The sequence below is a fragment of the Oncorhynchus masou genome, chromosome 12 (assembly GCF_036934945.1).
Source record: "Oncorhynchus masou masou isolate Uvic2021 chromosome 12, UVic_Omas_1.1, whole genome shotgun sequence".
Lineage (NCBI taxonomy): Eukaryota > Metazoa > Chordata > Actinopteri > Salmoniformes > Salmonidae > Oncorhynchus > Oncorhynchus masou.
The window spans coordinates 80,411,866-80,427,442 of record NC_088223.1 but is presented as its reverse complement, the minus strand read 5'-3'; the positions used below and the strand labels follow the sequence as shown (position 1 = coordinate 80,427,442).

At 42.5% G+C, this 15,577-nt stretch overlaps 1 protein-coding gene across 2 annotated transcripts in view; it reads left to right on the top strand.

The window, feature by feature from the left end:
• The window catches only part of rasa4 (RAS p21 protein activator 4), an 80,321-nt gene that overhangs the window by 54,614 nt on the left and 10,130 nt on the right, over positions 1-15,577 (top strand). For both annotated transcript variants that reach the window (XM_064982133.1, XM_064982134.1), the window contains exons 12-13: positions 7,077-7,189; positions 7,592-7,784. In XM_064982133.1, the coding sequence (XP_064838205.1) occupies positions 7,077-7,189; positions 7,592-7,784 (306 nt within the window). The remainder of the gene's footprint in view (positions 1-7,076; positions 7,190-7,591; positions 7,785-15,577) is intronic.

The following is a 15,577-nucleotide window of genomic DNA, read 5'->3' as shown; positions in this document are numbered from 1 at the left end:
CTAGGGGTCTGAATACTTTCTGAAGGGGGGCGGTGTGCGTGCGTGTGGTACCAGTCAAAAGTTTGGACACCTACTCATTCCAGGGTTTATTTATTTTTACAATTTTCTACATTGTAGAATAATAGTGAATACATCAAACTATGAAATAACATGCATGGAATCATGTAGTAACCAAAAAAGTGTTAAACAAATCAAAATATATTTTATATTGGAGATGATTCAAAATAGCTACACTTTGCCTTGACAGCTTTGCACATTCTTGGCATTCTCTCAACCAGCTTCATGAGGTAACCTGAAATGCATTTCAATTAACAGGTGTGCACTGTTAAGTTAATTTGTGGAATTTCTTTCCTTCTTAATGCCTTTGAGCCAATCAGTTGTGTTGTGACAAGGTATGGGTGGTTTACAGAAGATATCCCTATCTGGTAAAAGACCAAGTCCATATTATGGCAAGAACAGCTCAAATCTAATTTTATTTCTTACATGTGCCGAATACAACAGGTGTAGACCGTACAGTGAAATGCTTACTTACAAGCCCTTAACCAACAATGCATTTTAAAGAAAAATAAATGTTAAAGTATGAAGTAAAAAAATAAAGAAAATACTAAGTTAAGGAACAACAATAAAATAGCAGTAGTGGGGCTTTATACAGGGGGTATTGGTACAGAGTCAATGAGCGGGGCAACAGGTTAGTCAAGGTAAGATGTACTTGTAGGTAGGGGTAAAGTGACTGTGTGGATAATAAACAGTGTAGCTGCAGTGTAAAAATGCGGGGGGGCAATGCAAATAGTCCGGGTAGCCTTTTGATTAGCTGTTCCGGAGTCTCACGGCTTGGGAGTAAAAGATGTTAAGAAGGCTTTTTGACCTATATTTGTCGTTCCGGTACTGCTTGCCGTGCGGTAGCAGAGAGAACAGTCTGTGACAAGGATGGCTGGAGTCTTTGGCAATTTTTAGGGCCTTCCCCTGACACAGCCTGGTATTTAGATCCTTGATGGCAGGTAGCTTGGACCCAGTGATGTACTGGGCCGTACGCACTACCCTCTGTCATGCCTTGCAGTCGGAGGCTGAGCAGTTGCCATACCAGGCGGTGATGTAACCAGTCATGATGCTCTCGATGGTGCAGCTGTAGAACGTTTTGAGGATCTTGGACTCATGACAAATCTTTCCAGTTTCCTGAGGGGGAATAGACATTGTTACGCCCTCTTCATGACTGTCGTGGTGTGCTTGGACCATGTGAGTTTGTTGGTGATGTGGACACCAAGGAACTTGAAGCTCTTAACCTGCTCCACTATAGCCTCGTCGATGAGAATGGGGGCGTGCTCAGTCCTCCTCATCCTGTAGTCCACAATCATCTCTTTTGTCTTGATCATGTTGAGGAAGAGGTTGTTATCCTGGCACCACACGTCCAGGTCTATGACCTTCTTCTAGGCTGTCTCATCATTGTCGTGATCAGGCATACCACTTGTGTCGTCGGCAAAACTTATGTTGGTGTTGGAGTCATGTGCGGCCACGCAGGCAAGGGTGAACAGGGAGTGCAGGATGGGACTGAGCATGCACCCCTGAGGTGGCCCTGTGTTGAGGATCAGCGTGGCAGATGTGTTGTTACCTACCCTTAACACCTGGGGGCAGCCCGTCGGGAAGTCCAGGATCCAGTTGCGGAGGGAGGTGTTTAGTCCTAGGGTCCTTAGCTTTGTGATGTGCTTTGAGGGCGCTATGGTGTTGAACGCTGAGCTGTAGTCAATGAATAGCATGGTAGGCTTGTCACTGGGCAGCTCGCGGCTGTGCTTCTCTTTGTAGTCCGTAATAGTTTGCAAAGCCTGCTACATCTGACGAGCATCGGATCCGGTGTAGTACAATTCGATCTTATTCCTGTATTGATGCTTTGCCTGTTTGATGGTTCGTCATAGGGCATAGAGGGATTTCTTGTAAGCGTCCGGGTTAGTCCCGCTCCTTGACCCAGCAGCTCTACCTTTTAGCTCAGGGTGGATGTTGTCTTTAATCCATGGCTTGTGGTTGGGGTATGTACATACAGTCACTGTGGGGACAACGTCATCAATGCACTTATTGATGAAGCCAGTGACTGATGTGGTGTACTCCTCAATGCCATCGGAAGAATCTCGGAACGTATTCCATTTTGTGCTAGCAAAACCATCCTGTAGCTTAGCATCTGACCACTTCCTTACTGAGCGTGTCACTGGTACTTTTAGTTCTTGCTTGTAAGCAGCAATCAGGATAGAGTTATGGTCAGATTTGCCAAACGGAGGGTGAGGGAGAGCTTTTTACGCATCTCTGTGTGTGGAGTAAAGGTGGTCGAGTTTTTTTTTTTTTACATGAGAAATTAGGTAAAACGGATTTAAGTTTGTCTGCATTAACGTCCCCGGCCTCTAGGAGCGGCGCCTCTGGATGAGCATTTTGTTGTTTGCTTAGGGCCGTATACAACACGTTGAGTGCGGTATTAGTGCCAGCATCGGTCTGTGGTGGTAAATAGTGTGGTCTACAGCTTATCAAGAGATGCTCTACCTCAGACGAGCAAAATCTGAATAGTTCCTTAAGGATTGGACCCATTTTGTTTTATATTTCCGCCTATAATGACATTGACACCCAAATCACCTTTTAAGTTTGTGGAAATGTGAAATTAATGTAGGAGAATATAACACAATAGATCTGGTAAAAGATAATGCAAAACAAAAACACGTGTTTTGTGTGTGTGTGTGTGTGTGTGTGTGTGTGTGGTTGAAGTCGGAAGTTTACATACTTAGGTTGGCGTCATTAAACTAGTTTTTCAACCACTCCACAAAATTCTTCTTAACCAACTATATTTTTGACAAGTTAAGTTAGGACATCTACTTTGTGCATAATAATACTGTGAAATTATGATTATGCCCTTTTAGTGTAAGAGCCTGTTTTGCTGGGATGGTGTTTTGGCCTGCTTGGTGACATCACCAGGTGGTAAATTAGTTGATAGACCAATAAGAAAACTTTCCAAACCTCTCTGATTTCAGTTTTCACCTCACCACTCAGATCACTGACTGTCCTTGCAAAATTCTTGCTTGAGAAATTGCTTTTAGCTAAGAAGCTGTTTGTTTTATGTTTGACCATTAAACAATCACAGTATCTAGTTTCCATCCAATTGGCAACAGATTTTCAGGCAAATTTTCAAAAATGTGCACATTTTTCCATCAGTGGTGTTTCCACTAAATTGACTAGTTACAAAAAATGTTAATTTTTCGCTGAAGTTTTCATGTACCGAATAAAAATATAAAGTTCAATGTGTTCCCATTGCATTTAACTGTACCGATAGTTGTCACAAACTTGTGTTAAATAGCAAATGTGCCTTCGCTGGTCTTGGCACGTGCACTCTAGCCAACTGCTCGCAGATAGTGTGGGTAGGCTGGGTAGGTTAGTCTACGCGTGAGATTATTACGGATAATAGCGAGAATATTTTTATTTGTCAAACGGCAGTCAAGCGTCGATCATCATGCCACCAGAATAAGAACCTCAATATTTATTGGAAAGGAGCATCAAGATCACTGTGCACTTTCACCACCCTGTGAAGTTCATCATCATTTATTTAATCTGTAGCCTAATAAACTGCATGGTTTTCCGTGTCATCGTGGAAGGACCAATTCAATATGATGGTTGTTATATCAATATTTGAGCTTAAAGGTGTTTACACCACAATTTCTCACATAATACATTTTACAGACAAACGATCCCACCATGTCCATGTCGGAATTTATAAAGTTGCACCAAAACTTTGTTTCCATCACAGATGTCGTGACTTTGTTCACATAACTGTGGATGGAAAGTGTACTTAATTGTTACCCGGAAATGATTTGCTAATGAGATAAAATGGCTGTATTTGACATTTAATGCAAGAAATATACTATATACAGTTGGAGTAATTGAAAATTGTTTTTCAACTCCTCCACAAATTTCTTGTTAACAAACTATAGTTTTTGGAAAGTAGGTTAGGACATCTACTTTGTGCATGACACACATCATTTTTCCAACAATTGTTTAGACAGATTATTTCACTTATAATTCACTGTATCACAATTCCAGTGGGTCATAAGTTTGCATACACTAAATTGACTGTGCCTTTAAACAGCCTAGAAAATTCCAGAAAATGATGTCATGGCTTTAGAAGCTTCTGATAGGCTAATTGACATAATTTGAGTCAATTCGAGGTGTACCTGTGGATGCATTTCAAGGCCTACCTTCAAACTCCGTGTCTCTGCTTGACATCATGGGAAAATCAAAAGAAATCAGCCAAGACATCAGAAAAGAAATTGTAGACCTCCACAAGTCTGGTTCGTCCTTGGGAGCAATTTCCAAACGCCTGAAGGTACCACGTTCATCTATACAGACAATAGTATGCAAGTATAAACACCATGGGACCACGCAGCTGTCATACCACTCAGGAAGGAGACGCATGCTGTCTCCTAGAGATGAATGTACTTTGGTGCGGAAAGTGCAAATCAATCCCAGAACAACGGCAAAGGACCTTGTGAAGATGCTCGAGGATACAGGTGCAAAAGTATCTATATCCACAGTAAAACGAGTCCTGTATCGACCTGAAAGGCCGCTCAGCAAGGGAGAAGCCACTGCTCCAAAACCACCATTAAAAAAGCCAGACTACGGTTTGCAACTGCACATGGGGACAAAAATCATACTTTTTGGAGAAGTGCCCTCTGGTCTGATGGAACAAAAATAGAACTGTTTGGCCATAATGACCATCGTTATTTTTGGAGGAAAAATGGTGAGGCTTGCAAGCCTAAGAACACCATCCCAACCGTGAAGCACGGGGGTGTCAGCATTATTTTGTGGGGGTGCTTTGCTGCAGGAGGGACTGGTGCACTTCACAAAATACGTGGCACCGTGAGGATGGAAAATGATGTTGCTTCAATATAAGCCACATCTCAAGACATCAGTCAGGAAGTTAAAGCTTGGTCGCAAATGGGTCTTCCAAATTGACAATGACCCCAAGCATACTTCCAAAGTTGTTGCAAAATGGCATAAGGACAACAAAGTCCAGGTATTGGAGTGGCCATCACAAAGCCCTGACCTCGATCCTATAGACAATTTGTGGGCAGAAGTGAAAAAGCATGTGCGAGCAAGGAGGCCTACCAGTTACACCAGCTCTGTCATGTGGATTGGGCCAAAATTCACCCAACTTATTGTGGGAAGCTTTTGGAAGGCTACTCGACACATTTGACCCAAGTTAAACCATTTAAAGGCAATGCTACCAAATACAAATTGAGTGTAAGTAATCTTCTGACCCACTGGGAATGTGATGAAATAAATAAAAGCTGAAATAAATAATTCTCTCTTCTATTATTCTGACATTTCACATTCTTAAAATCAAAGTGGTGATCCTAATGGACCTAAAACAGAGAATTTTTACTAGGATTAACTGTCAGGAATTGTGAAAAACTGAGTTTAATTGTGTGTGTGTGTGTACACTCAAAAAAAATGATTTGTCATCTTTGTATGATCTTTCTATTGCATGTCAATCAGATAGGTTTAGGTGTAATTTTTATTTCGACCACCAGGTGACAGCAGTGTGTGCAAACTGTAGAACCCAGTTCCTACATTTTGAATATAATTAAGAAACTATGCTACATTTTAACTCTGGGACCCGCAGGGGGACAAATCAGATCAAGATTACTGAAAATAAGTACATTATTTACCTTCAGAGGTGAACGTATCACACCAGTTGCTGTGATAAGTAGCATAGTGTTTTTTCACTGTAATAGCTACTGTAAATTAGACACTGCATTTGGTGAATGCTTTACGCTTTCTGCCCATATAAGACATGTCTATGTCCTGGAAAGTTGGCTGTTTATTTACAACGACATTCTAGTCACATTAGCGCACGTTAGCAACAACTATCCCAGTTTAGGGACACCGATCCCGTGGAGGTTTTAATATTAGATTTTGTTCACCAGCTGTTATTCACAAATAGACACAGACCTTTACCACTTGTCTTACCGGAGGCAGCTGTTCAATCTCAACATCAATTGTTCAGAGGAGATTGCATGAACCAGGCCTTCCTGGTTGCTGCAAAGAAACAACTACTAAAGGACACCAATAAGAAGAGACTTGCTTGGGCCAAGAAACACAAGTATTTATTTACATTAGACCAGTGGAAATGTGTACTTTGGTCTGGAGTCCAAATTGGAGATATTTGGTTTCAACCGCCGTGTCTTTGTGAGATGCGGTGTGGGTGAACTGATAATTTCCGCATGTGTATTTCCCACCGTAAAGCATGGAGGAGTAGGTGTTATGGTGTGGGGGTGCTTTGCTGGTGTCACTGTCTGTGATATATTTAAAATTAAAGGCACACTTAACCAGCATGACTTTCACAGCATTCTGCAGCGATACGCCATTCCATCTGGTTTGGGCTTAGTGGGACTACCATTTTGTTTTTCAACAGGACAATGACCTAACACACCTCCAGGCTGTGTAAGGGCTATTTTACCAAGAAGGAGAGTGATGGAGTGCGGCATCAGATGACCTGGCCTCCACAATCCCCAACCTCAATCAAATTGAGATGGTTTGGGATGAGTCAGACCGCAGAGTGAAGGAAAAGCAGCCAACTAGTGCTCAGCATATGTGGGTACTCCTTCAAGACTGTTGGAAAAACATTCCAGGTTAAGCTGGTTGAGAGAATGCCAAGAGTGTGCAAAGCTGTAGAAAACGTAATAGAATTCAAGGCAAAGGGTGGCTATTTGAATAATCTCAAATATAACATATATTTTGATTTGTTTGATACTTTGTTTTTTGGGGGGGGGTTAACACTTACTGAATCATGTCGTATTTCATTGTTTTGATGTCTTCTATTTTTCTACAATGTATAAAATAGTAAATAAATAAATAAAAAACCTTTGAATAAGTAGGTGTTCTAAAACTTTTGACCGGTGGTGTACATGTGTATTGAAGGATATCCATTTTACTATGATTTTAATTCATAAGCTATGTTTTCATTGAAAGTGGAGCATTGGACAGATGCTTAAAATGTTTTCCCACAAATACTGTAGCATGGTTGCCATTTTGCTATCTGACTACCACAGGTGGCAGGCATGCAGTATCTGCACAGGCTTCTGGGCCCCTTGATCAACAGGATCTTTGAGGAGAAGAAGTATGTAGAGCTGGACCCTAACAAAGTGGAGTTGAAGGAGGCTGGGTAAGATTTGAAGATGATGTAGGCAGAATCTACCTCACACCCAGTGTGGATTTAGTGAAGGTGCTGGAGGCAAAAGGCAACTGGAGAAATAGGAAATAGTCTTTGTATACTTCCCGTCAAATACAGATTGTTTAATTGTAGCTGAGCTTTCAGTCAGTCGATGCTCCGATGAAGGTCGACTGACCGAAAAGTTCAGGTAAAATTAAGAAATGTTCATCTGACTGGAAGTGTGCAGAGACTTTTTCCTAGTTGTCACAAGAAAAGATGCATCTTAATTTTTATACTTAGCCACACATGCTCCATCTCATTATTCAGTCTCTGACTACTGTAAATGGTGTGTGTGTGTATGCTTGTGTGTGTGTGTGTGCGTGCATGCCTGCGTGTGTGCCTGCCTGCGTGTAGGTGTACGGGCCTCCACCGGGTGCACACTGAGGCTGAGGTGATCCAGCAGAGCACCAGCCTCCTGAAGTCCTACCTTTCTGAGTTACTCCATGCGATCGTCCAGTCAGCCTCCTACTGCCCTGTTGCACTCTGCCAGGCCTTCCAACAGCTCTACCAGTGTGTCAACAAGCGCTTTCCTGAGCCTGAGTATAGGGTTAGTACAACAGCAGTGTTTCTCCTAGCATTGTATAGGTGGGGTCCTATATGAATCCCATCTAGGGCTATTATTGTCACCATATTACCGCCACACCGGAGGTCATGTGTCATGACCGCAGTCAGTCAAATTCAACGGTCACGGTAACTAGGCTCCAAAACGGCTTTGATGCCGCTGACGGTCATTAGTAGCCTACCAAACTTGCTAACTGCCAGTCGCTAATGGCCTGGTACTCAGCACTCTATTGTCCCTCTAATCACTCTGTCATCAATGCAAACTAAATCCAAAATCAAATGAAACACTTCATGAGAGCCCATGAGCTCCTTTTGCTCAGCATGTCTATAGTCTATGCAATTGTGACTCACCACCTGGATTCAGTCTTATGTAGCAACATTTTGAAATTGTTTTTTACATTGGATAAACGTAGAGACTCAGAGCTACAAAATGGTATATCATACACTGCATTTCAGGAACAATGTGAAAGTAATTCTGCTTTGAAAGTTGATCAACTTGTAAACTCACTTTTGAGAAAATGGCCTTTGAATGTTTTGGTATCTAGTGAAGAGCTATTCTTTGTCTACACCCATTCAGCATCGTTCACACCCTCTTAAGCTTTAGTTCCACACATCTCATTTCGCACTCGGAGTGCACACTTGACTCTGGCCGATGATTTGTTTATGTCAGCTAAGGAAGCTAGCTAGCTAACAGTACACTTTAGATAAAGACATATAGCTAGCTAGCTAGGTGAACAATGGTTGCAGTCCAAACACTTAAAAGACACACCCTATCCCCTCAGACCTCAAATTAAGTGGACACTACTGATGGTGTATGATGATGTCTGTTGAGTATACTTATGCAGGGCACTCGTTAATCCCGCGATGATTTGTTTTCAGCCGTGCATGTTCACACACGTCACGTTAGCTAACGAACCAGCCAGCTAACATTAGCTAGTTAAACATCAATGAATAGTGCCAACAATGCCACAGTGCTGTGAGCTAACCAACCAGGTAACATTAGACTCGAACATTAGGCTCTAACTAGAAAAGCAAATGGCTCTGGGATACAAATAATAACGTCAGCTAGGGAGCCAGCCAGCTTACGTTAGCTAGCTAACAGTATACTTTAGCTTAATAACCTCTTGAAGCTAGGGGCACTATTTTTATGTTTGGAAAAATAACGTTCCCAAAGTAAACAGCCTTTTTCTCAGGACCAGATGCTAGAATGTGCATATGATTGGGATAGGTAACACTCTCTAAAGTTTCCAAAACTAAAAATATTGTCTGTGAGTATAACACAACTGATATTGCAGGTGAAACCCTGAGAAAAATCAAACCAGGAAGTGGCTTCTATTTTGAATACTCCATGTTCCATAGCCTCCCATTTTATTGTACCTTTATTTAACCAGGCAAGTCAATTAAGAACAAATTCTTATTTTCAATGACGGCCTAGGAACAGTGGGTTAACTGCCTGTTCAGGGGCAGAACGACAGATTTGTACCTTGTCAGCTCGGGGGTTTGAACTTGCAACCTTCCGGTTACTAGTCCAACGCTCTAACCACTAGGCTACCCTGCCGCCCCATTGCTCCATTTAAAGGGATATCAACCAGATTCCTTTTCCTATCGCTTCCTCAACGTGTCAACAGTTTTCAGTCATAGTTTCAGGCTTTTATTTTGAAGAATGAGCGTGAACGGCCACATTGCGTAAGTAGATAGGTGGGGGCTCTGAGTGAATTGTGCACAAAAGAGAAAGGCGGTCATTGTTACTCCCGGTCCTAGTGAAAAGCCAACTGTCCCGGTTGATATGATCGAATAGATGTTTGAAAAACACCCTGAGGATTGATTATTAAAACACATCTGATATATTTCTGTGGACATTGGATATAATTTGGAATTTTTGTCTGCGTTGTCGTGACCACTCTTTCCGGTGGATTCCTGGGCATAACGCACCAAACTAACTGATGTATTTGGATATAAAAAATATCTTTATGGAACAAAAGGAACATTTGTTGTCTAACTGGGAGTCTTGTGAGTGAAAACATCCGAAGATCATCAAAGGTAAACGATTAATTTGATTGCTTTTCTGATTTTCGTGACCAAGTTACCTGATACTAATTGTACTTATTGTTTTGTCGAGCGATCAGTAAATTTACCCATACGCTTGTACTGCTTTCGCTGTAAAGCATAATTTCAAAATTTGAGACGACAGGTGGATTAACAAAAGGCTAAGCTGTGTTTTGCAATATTGCACTTGTGATTTCATGAATATTAATATTTTCTAGTAATACACTGCTCAAAAAATAAAGGGAACACTTAAACAACACAATGTAACTCCAAGTCAATCACACTTCTGTGAAATCAAACTGTCCACTTAGGAAGCAACACTGATTGACAATAAATTTCACATGCTGTTGTGCAAATGGAATAGACAACAGGTGGAAATTATAGGCAATTAGCAAGACACCCCCAATAAAGGAGTGGTTCTGCAGGTGGTGACCACAGACCACTTCTCAGTTTCTATGCTTCCTGGCTGATGTTTTGGTCACTTTTGAATGCTGGCGGTGCTTTCACTCTAGTGGTAGCATGAGATGGAGTCTTACAACCCACACAAGTTGCTCAGGTAGTGCAGCTCATCCAGGATGGCACATCAAAACCAAGAAGGTTTGCTGTGTCTGTCAGCATAGTGTCCAGAGCATGGAGGCGCTACCAGGAGACAGGCCAGTACATCAGGAGACGTGGAGGAAACCCTATTTTCTGTTACAATTGTAATCGACCAGGACATATTGCAGCCTACTGCCCTATTAAAGAAGAGTCAATGCAAAATAACCTCTGTGAAAAAGATGATATATGGTATGCATGTCCTGTGGTAGCCGCTTTACTTGAAAGATCAAGAAACAAACATATGTGCAGGTTGAAGGGAAAGAGTTTGAAGCACTGCTGGATTCCAGCAGTATGCTAACCCTGGTCGTTGCAAACCTAGTGCCGACTCATAAACTGGATACAAGTCAGGATATCAGTGTTACTTGCATTCATGGGGATACCCATCTGTACCCCACAGCCTTAGTGAGCATACAGAGGACGGTCTGCTGGATTATGAGGTCGGCGTGGACCCAAAGATGCCATATGATGTAATATTGGGTAGATACTTTCCTATGTTTGCGAAGTTAGGCCAAAAGAATGGCATATTTGAGAAGCCAACTACCCTGACCAACCAGGAAGAAGCATGGGGCCTTCAACCAAAGCCCAAATCCGCCAGAGGGCACCAATACATTCTGATCATTCTAGATTATGCCACTCGCTACCCAGAAGCCATTCCCCTTCGGAAGATGGCTTCCAAAAATATTGCCAAGGAATTTGTGCTCTTGTTCACCAGGGTAGGGGTTCCAAAGGAGATTCTTACTGACCAGGGGACCCCCTTTATATCCCGCATTATGGCAGACCTTGGGGCGGCAGGGTAGCCTAGTGGTTAGAGTGTTGGAGTAGTAATCGGAAGGTTGCAAGCTCAAATCCCCGAGCTGACAAGGTACAAATCTGTCGTTCTGTCCCTGAACAGGCAGTTAACCCGCTGTTCCTAGGCCGTCATTGAAAACTGACTTGCCTAGTTAAATAAAGGTAAAATAAAAAAAAGTTAAAACAATTGTGGCAGGTGAAACAGTTGAGGACATCGGTTTACCATCCTCAGACGGATGGGCTGGTTGAGAGATTCAACCGGACCCTGAAGTCAATGCTCAGGAAGATAATCGATAAGGATGGGAAAAACTGGGATTGCATGTTGCCGTATCTGATGTTTGACATTAGAGAGGTTCTTCAAGCCTTGCTGGGGTTTTCTCCCTTTTGAGCTGGTATATGGGAGGCACCCCTGGGGAATCTTAGACATCACCCGGGAAACCTGGGACCACCAATCCACCCCGTATACTAGTGTCATAGAGCACGTCACAGCAATGTAAGACAGGATAGCCACAGTCATGCCCATCATCAGAGAGCACATGAGACAAGCACAAGAGCACCAGCGGCACACTTATAACCGGCAGGCTACCCTGAGGGAATTTCAACCGGGAGATAAGGTGTTAGTGCTGATCCCCACAGTATAGTGCAAACTACTAGCAACATGGAAAGGACCATATGAAGTACTGGAGAGAATAGGAGAAGTTAATTATCGTATACGACAGCCAGGTCGACGGCCCCAGGAACAGATCTATCACATAAACCTGTTAAAAGCATGGAGAGGGAGAGAAACACTAATGGTCACGTACCCCACACACACTCAGGAGACAGCCAAAGTAAATATTTCACCTACTCTGTCCCCAGCACAAGTACAGGAAGTAAAGACCCTGACCCAGAAAACAGATGTGTTTTCAGAGGTACCCGGCCGAACTGAGGTTACGACTCATGATATCGTTTCCCTACCAGGGAGAAGTGAGCATGAGGCCATATCGGGAACCCGAAGCTCGACAGGCCGTGATTAGAGCAGAGACCGAGAAAATGTTGACAGCTGGAGTGATCGAAGAGTCACATAGTGAGTGGTCTAGCCCAATTGTGATGGTCTCCAAGCCCGATGGGAGGTTTTGCGGTTCTGTAATGACTTTTGGAAGGTAAATGAAATCTCCAAGTTTGATGCCTACCTCATGCCCCGAGTATTCGAACTACTGGAGAAAATTGGTAAAGCTTGGTACATTACGACCCTGGACCTAACAAAAGGGTACTGGCAAATTCCTCTGACCCCCAGGCCCAAAGAAAAGACAGCGTTTGCAACCCCTGACGGTTTGTTTTCAATTCACTGTCATGCCATTCGGCTTACACGGGGCCCCAGCCACCTTTCAACGGCTCATGGACAAGGTCCTAAAACCGCACCAAGCATACGCCACAGCTTATTTAGATGATGTGGGGATCTACAGCCCAGATTGGGAATCCCACTTACTCTGGGTACAGGCAGTGTTCGACGCCCTTAGAAAGGCAGGGCTGGGGGCCTCCCGGGTGGCACAGTGGCTAAGGGCGCTGTACTGCAGCGCCGGCTGTGCCACCAGAGACTCTGGGTTTGCGCCCAGTCTGTCGTAACCGGCCGCGACCGGGAGGTCCGTGGGGCGACGCACAATTGTCATTGCGTCGTCCGGGTTAGGGAGGGCTTGGCCGGGAGGGATATCCCTGTCTCATCGAGCACCAGCGATTTCTGTTGCGGGCTGGGCGCAGTGCACGCTAACCAAGGTTATCAGGTCCACGGTGTTTCCTCCGGCACATTGGTGCGGCTTGCTTCCTGGTTGGATGCGTGCTCTGTCAACCTCTTGATACTACCCATCCCGGGTCCGGGAGAGTAATCATCAACTGACACTAATTAGCATAACGCAACGGACCTAAATATTACTAGAAAATATTCCTATTTACGCTCTCCTGTGAAGTTGTGACTTGCGACATATGTCTAGTTTCCCGAATTGGGTCACAATTGTGTGGGAGAACAACGTTTTGATGGCCTCCATTGAAAGGAAGTGCATCCCATCAGCTTCCTCTATTTCTCAACTTTTCTAATATTAAGCACATTGCGTCGCTTGTACATTTTAACATATGCATGTTTTCCAGAGCGACTTAAAGTAGTGAGTGCATACATTTTTCATATTTTTTTCGTACTGGTCCCCCGTAGGAACTGTATCCGCAACCCTGGCATTGCAAGCACCATGCTCTACCAACTGAGCCACACAGGACCACCACAGGCTTTACAACATATCTACTCTACCTTGTTGGCATGAAAATTATGTATTTCTTTCTCCTGCCCCTGTTACGACATATTCATGATTATGGTCCATTCTAAATCAAAAACTAATTTCACACATACTGTATATATTATTTAGTATATGTAAAGACGATATTAAATTGAGAATAGTCTGATGGGTGACAGTATTATCACTTGTGAATGATGTATTATAATTTGTGCTCAGTGTGTGCAGTCTTAGGCAAGAAACAGCGCATGCCTTTTTTTATGACTTTTTCAAATCATAGTCGCACACATCATGTAGCCTAGCCCATAGCCCTATATGTTTTGATAAGGTTTGTATCACAACTAAAGTGACCCAATGACAAAAAACGTAGCCTATAGGCCTAGGCCTCCTGTAATACAAGTGGAGAGGTTTCACCAGGCTCTGCAGGCTACATCGTGTTCTTATAATCCATCATTGCACAATCGCGTGTGAGTTTTGACTGGACACTTAAAAAAATAAAATTAAAAAAAGGATCCCAGCTTGGTCGTGCTGCTATATTTATTGCTAAATTCTTAAAATTAAGCACATTAATCCACTTTACAACAGTGTAGCCTACCTGGGATACATAGGTAGTGCATAAATTAAGTTTGGGGAAGGTAATTTTCACCATTAAAAAAGCACCTTTTGTAATAAAGCATTCCATGAATCATTGCATTTTGCAGACTAATGTAAGAGAGCCTACTATTCTTAATGTGATGATTGGATAGTCATAATTTTAGGCTAATAATCTACTGAACAAAAATATAAGCTTAAAGTGTTGATCCGGACGTTGCTTCCAGATGCGGTTTGGAACTCCAGTAGTGAGTGTTGCAACCGAGGACAGACATGTTTAATGTGCAACGCGCTTCAGAACTCGGCGGTCCCATTCTGTGAGCTTGTGCGGCCACCACTTCACGGCTGAGCTGTTGTTGCTCCTAGACATATCCACTTCACAATAACAGCACTTTCAGTTGATTGGGGCAGCTATAGTAGGGCAGAAATTTGACGAACTGACTTCTTGTGTCATGTAAAAAGTCACTGAGCTCTTCAGTAAGGTCATTCTACTGCCAGTGTTTGTCTATGGAGATTGCATGGCGGTGTGCTCTATTTTATACACCTGTCAGCAACGGGTGTGGCTGAAATAGCCAAATCCACTAATATGAAGGGGTGTCCACATACTTTTGTGTGTGTATATATAGTGTAAGCTATATGTAGAGCACAGATTAAATTAAGAATGGTCTGATGGATGAGAGTATTATCAAGTGTTGGTCAAATTGTGAATGAGAGACTGAAGTGTGTAGCCTGAGCAAGAAATGGAGAAGAGCTTTTGCCTTTCATTCAACTTAAAAATCATCATTAGTTGCGTCATGTTTTGAATATTGATACATTCTAAGGTTTGTATCACATCTTAAATTGCATGAATACCTCTAAATGGAGCAAATAGGAGGACCTGTTCTTTTGTTAACCTGTTGCGTCGCGCAATCCCGGATCCGGGATTCTATTTATAGCCTCAAGCTCATTAGCATAACGCAACGTTAACTATTCATGAAAATCGCAAATGAAATGAAATAAATATATTTGCTCTCAAGCTTAGACTTTTGTTAACAACACTGTCATCTCAGATTTTCAAAATATGCTTTTCAACCATAGCTAAACAAGCATTTGTGTAAGAGTATTGATTGCTAACATAGCTATAAGCCTAGAATTCAGCCAGCAACATTTTCACAAAAACAAGAAAATCATTCAAATAAAATCATTTACCTTTGAAGAACTTCAGATGTTTTCAATGAGGAGACTCTGTTAGATGTTCAGTTTTTCAAAAAAATATTATTTGTGTAGGACAAATCGCTCCGTTTTGTTCACGTTTGGCTATGAAAAAAACCTGTATACAGTTATAGCCTCAAGCACATTAGCATAATGTAACGTTAACGATTTCTGAAAATCGCAAATAAAATGAATATAATGCGCCTGCTCTCAAGCTTAGCCTTTTCTTAACAACACTGTCATCTCAGATTTTCAAAATATGCTTTTGAACCATAGCAATTCACTAATTTGTGTAAGAGTATGCTAA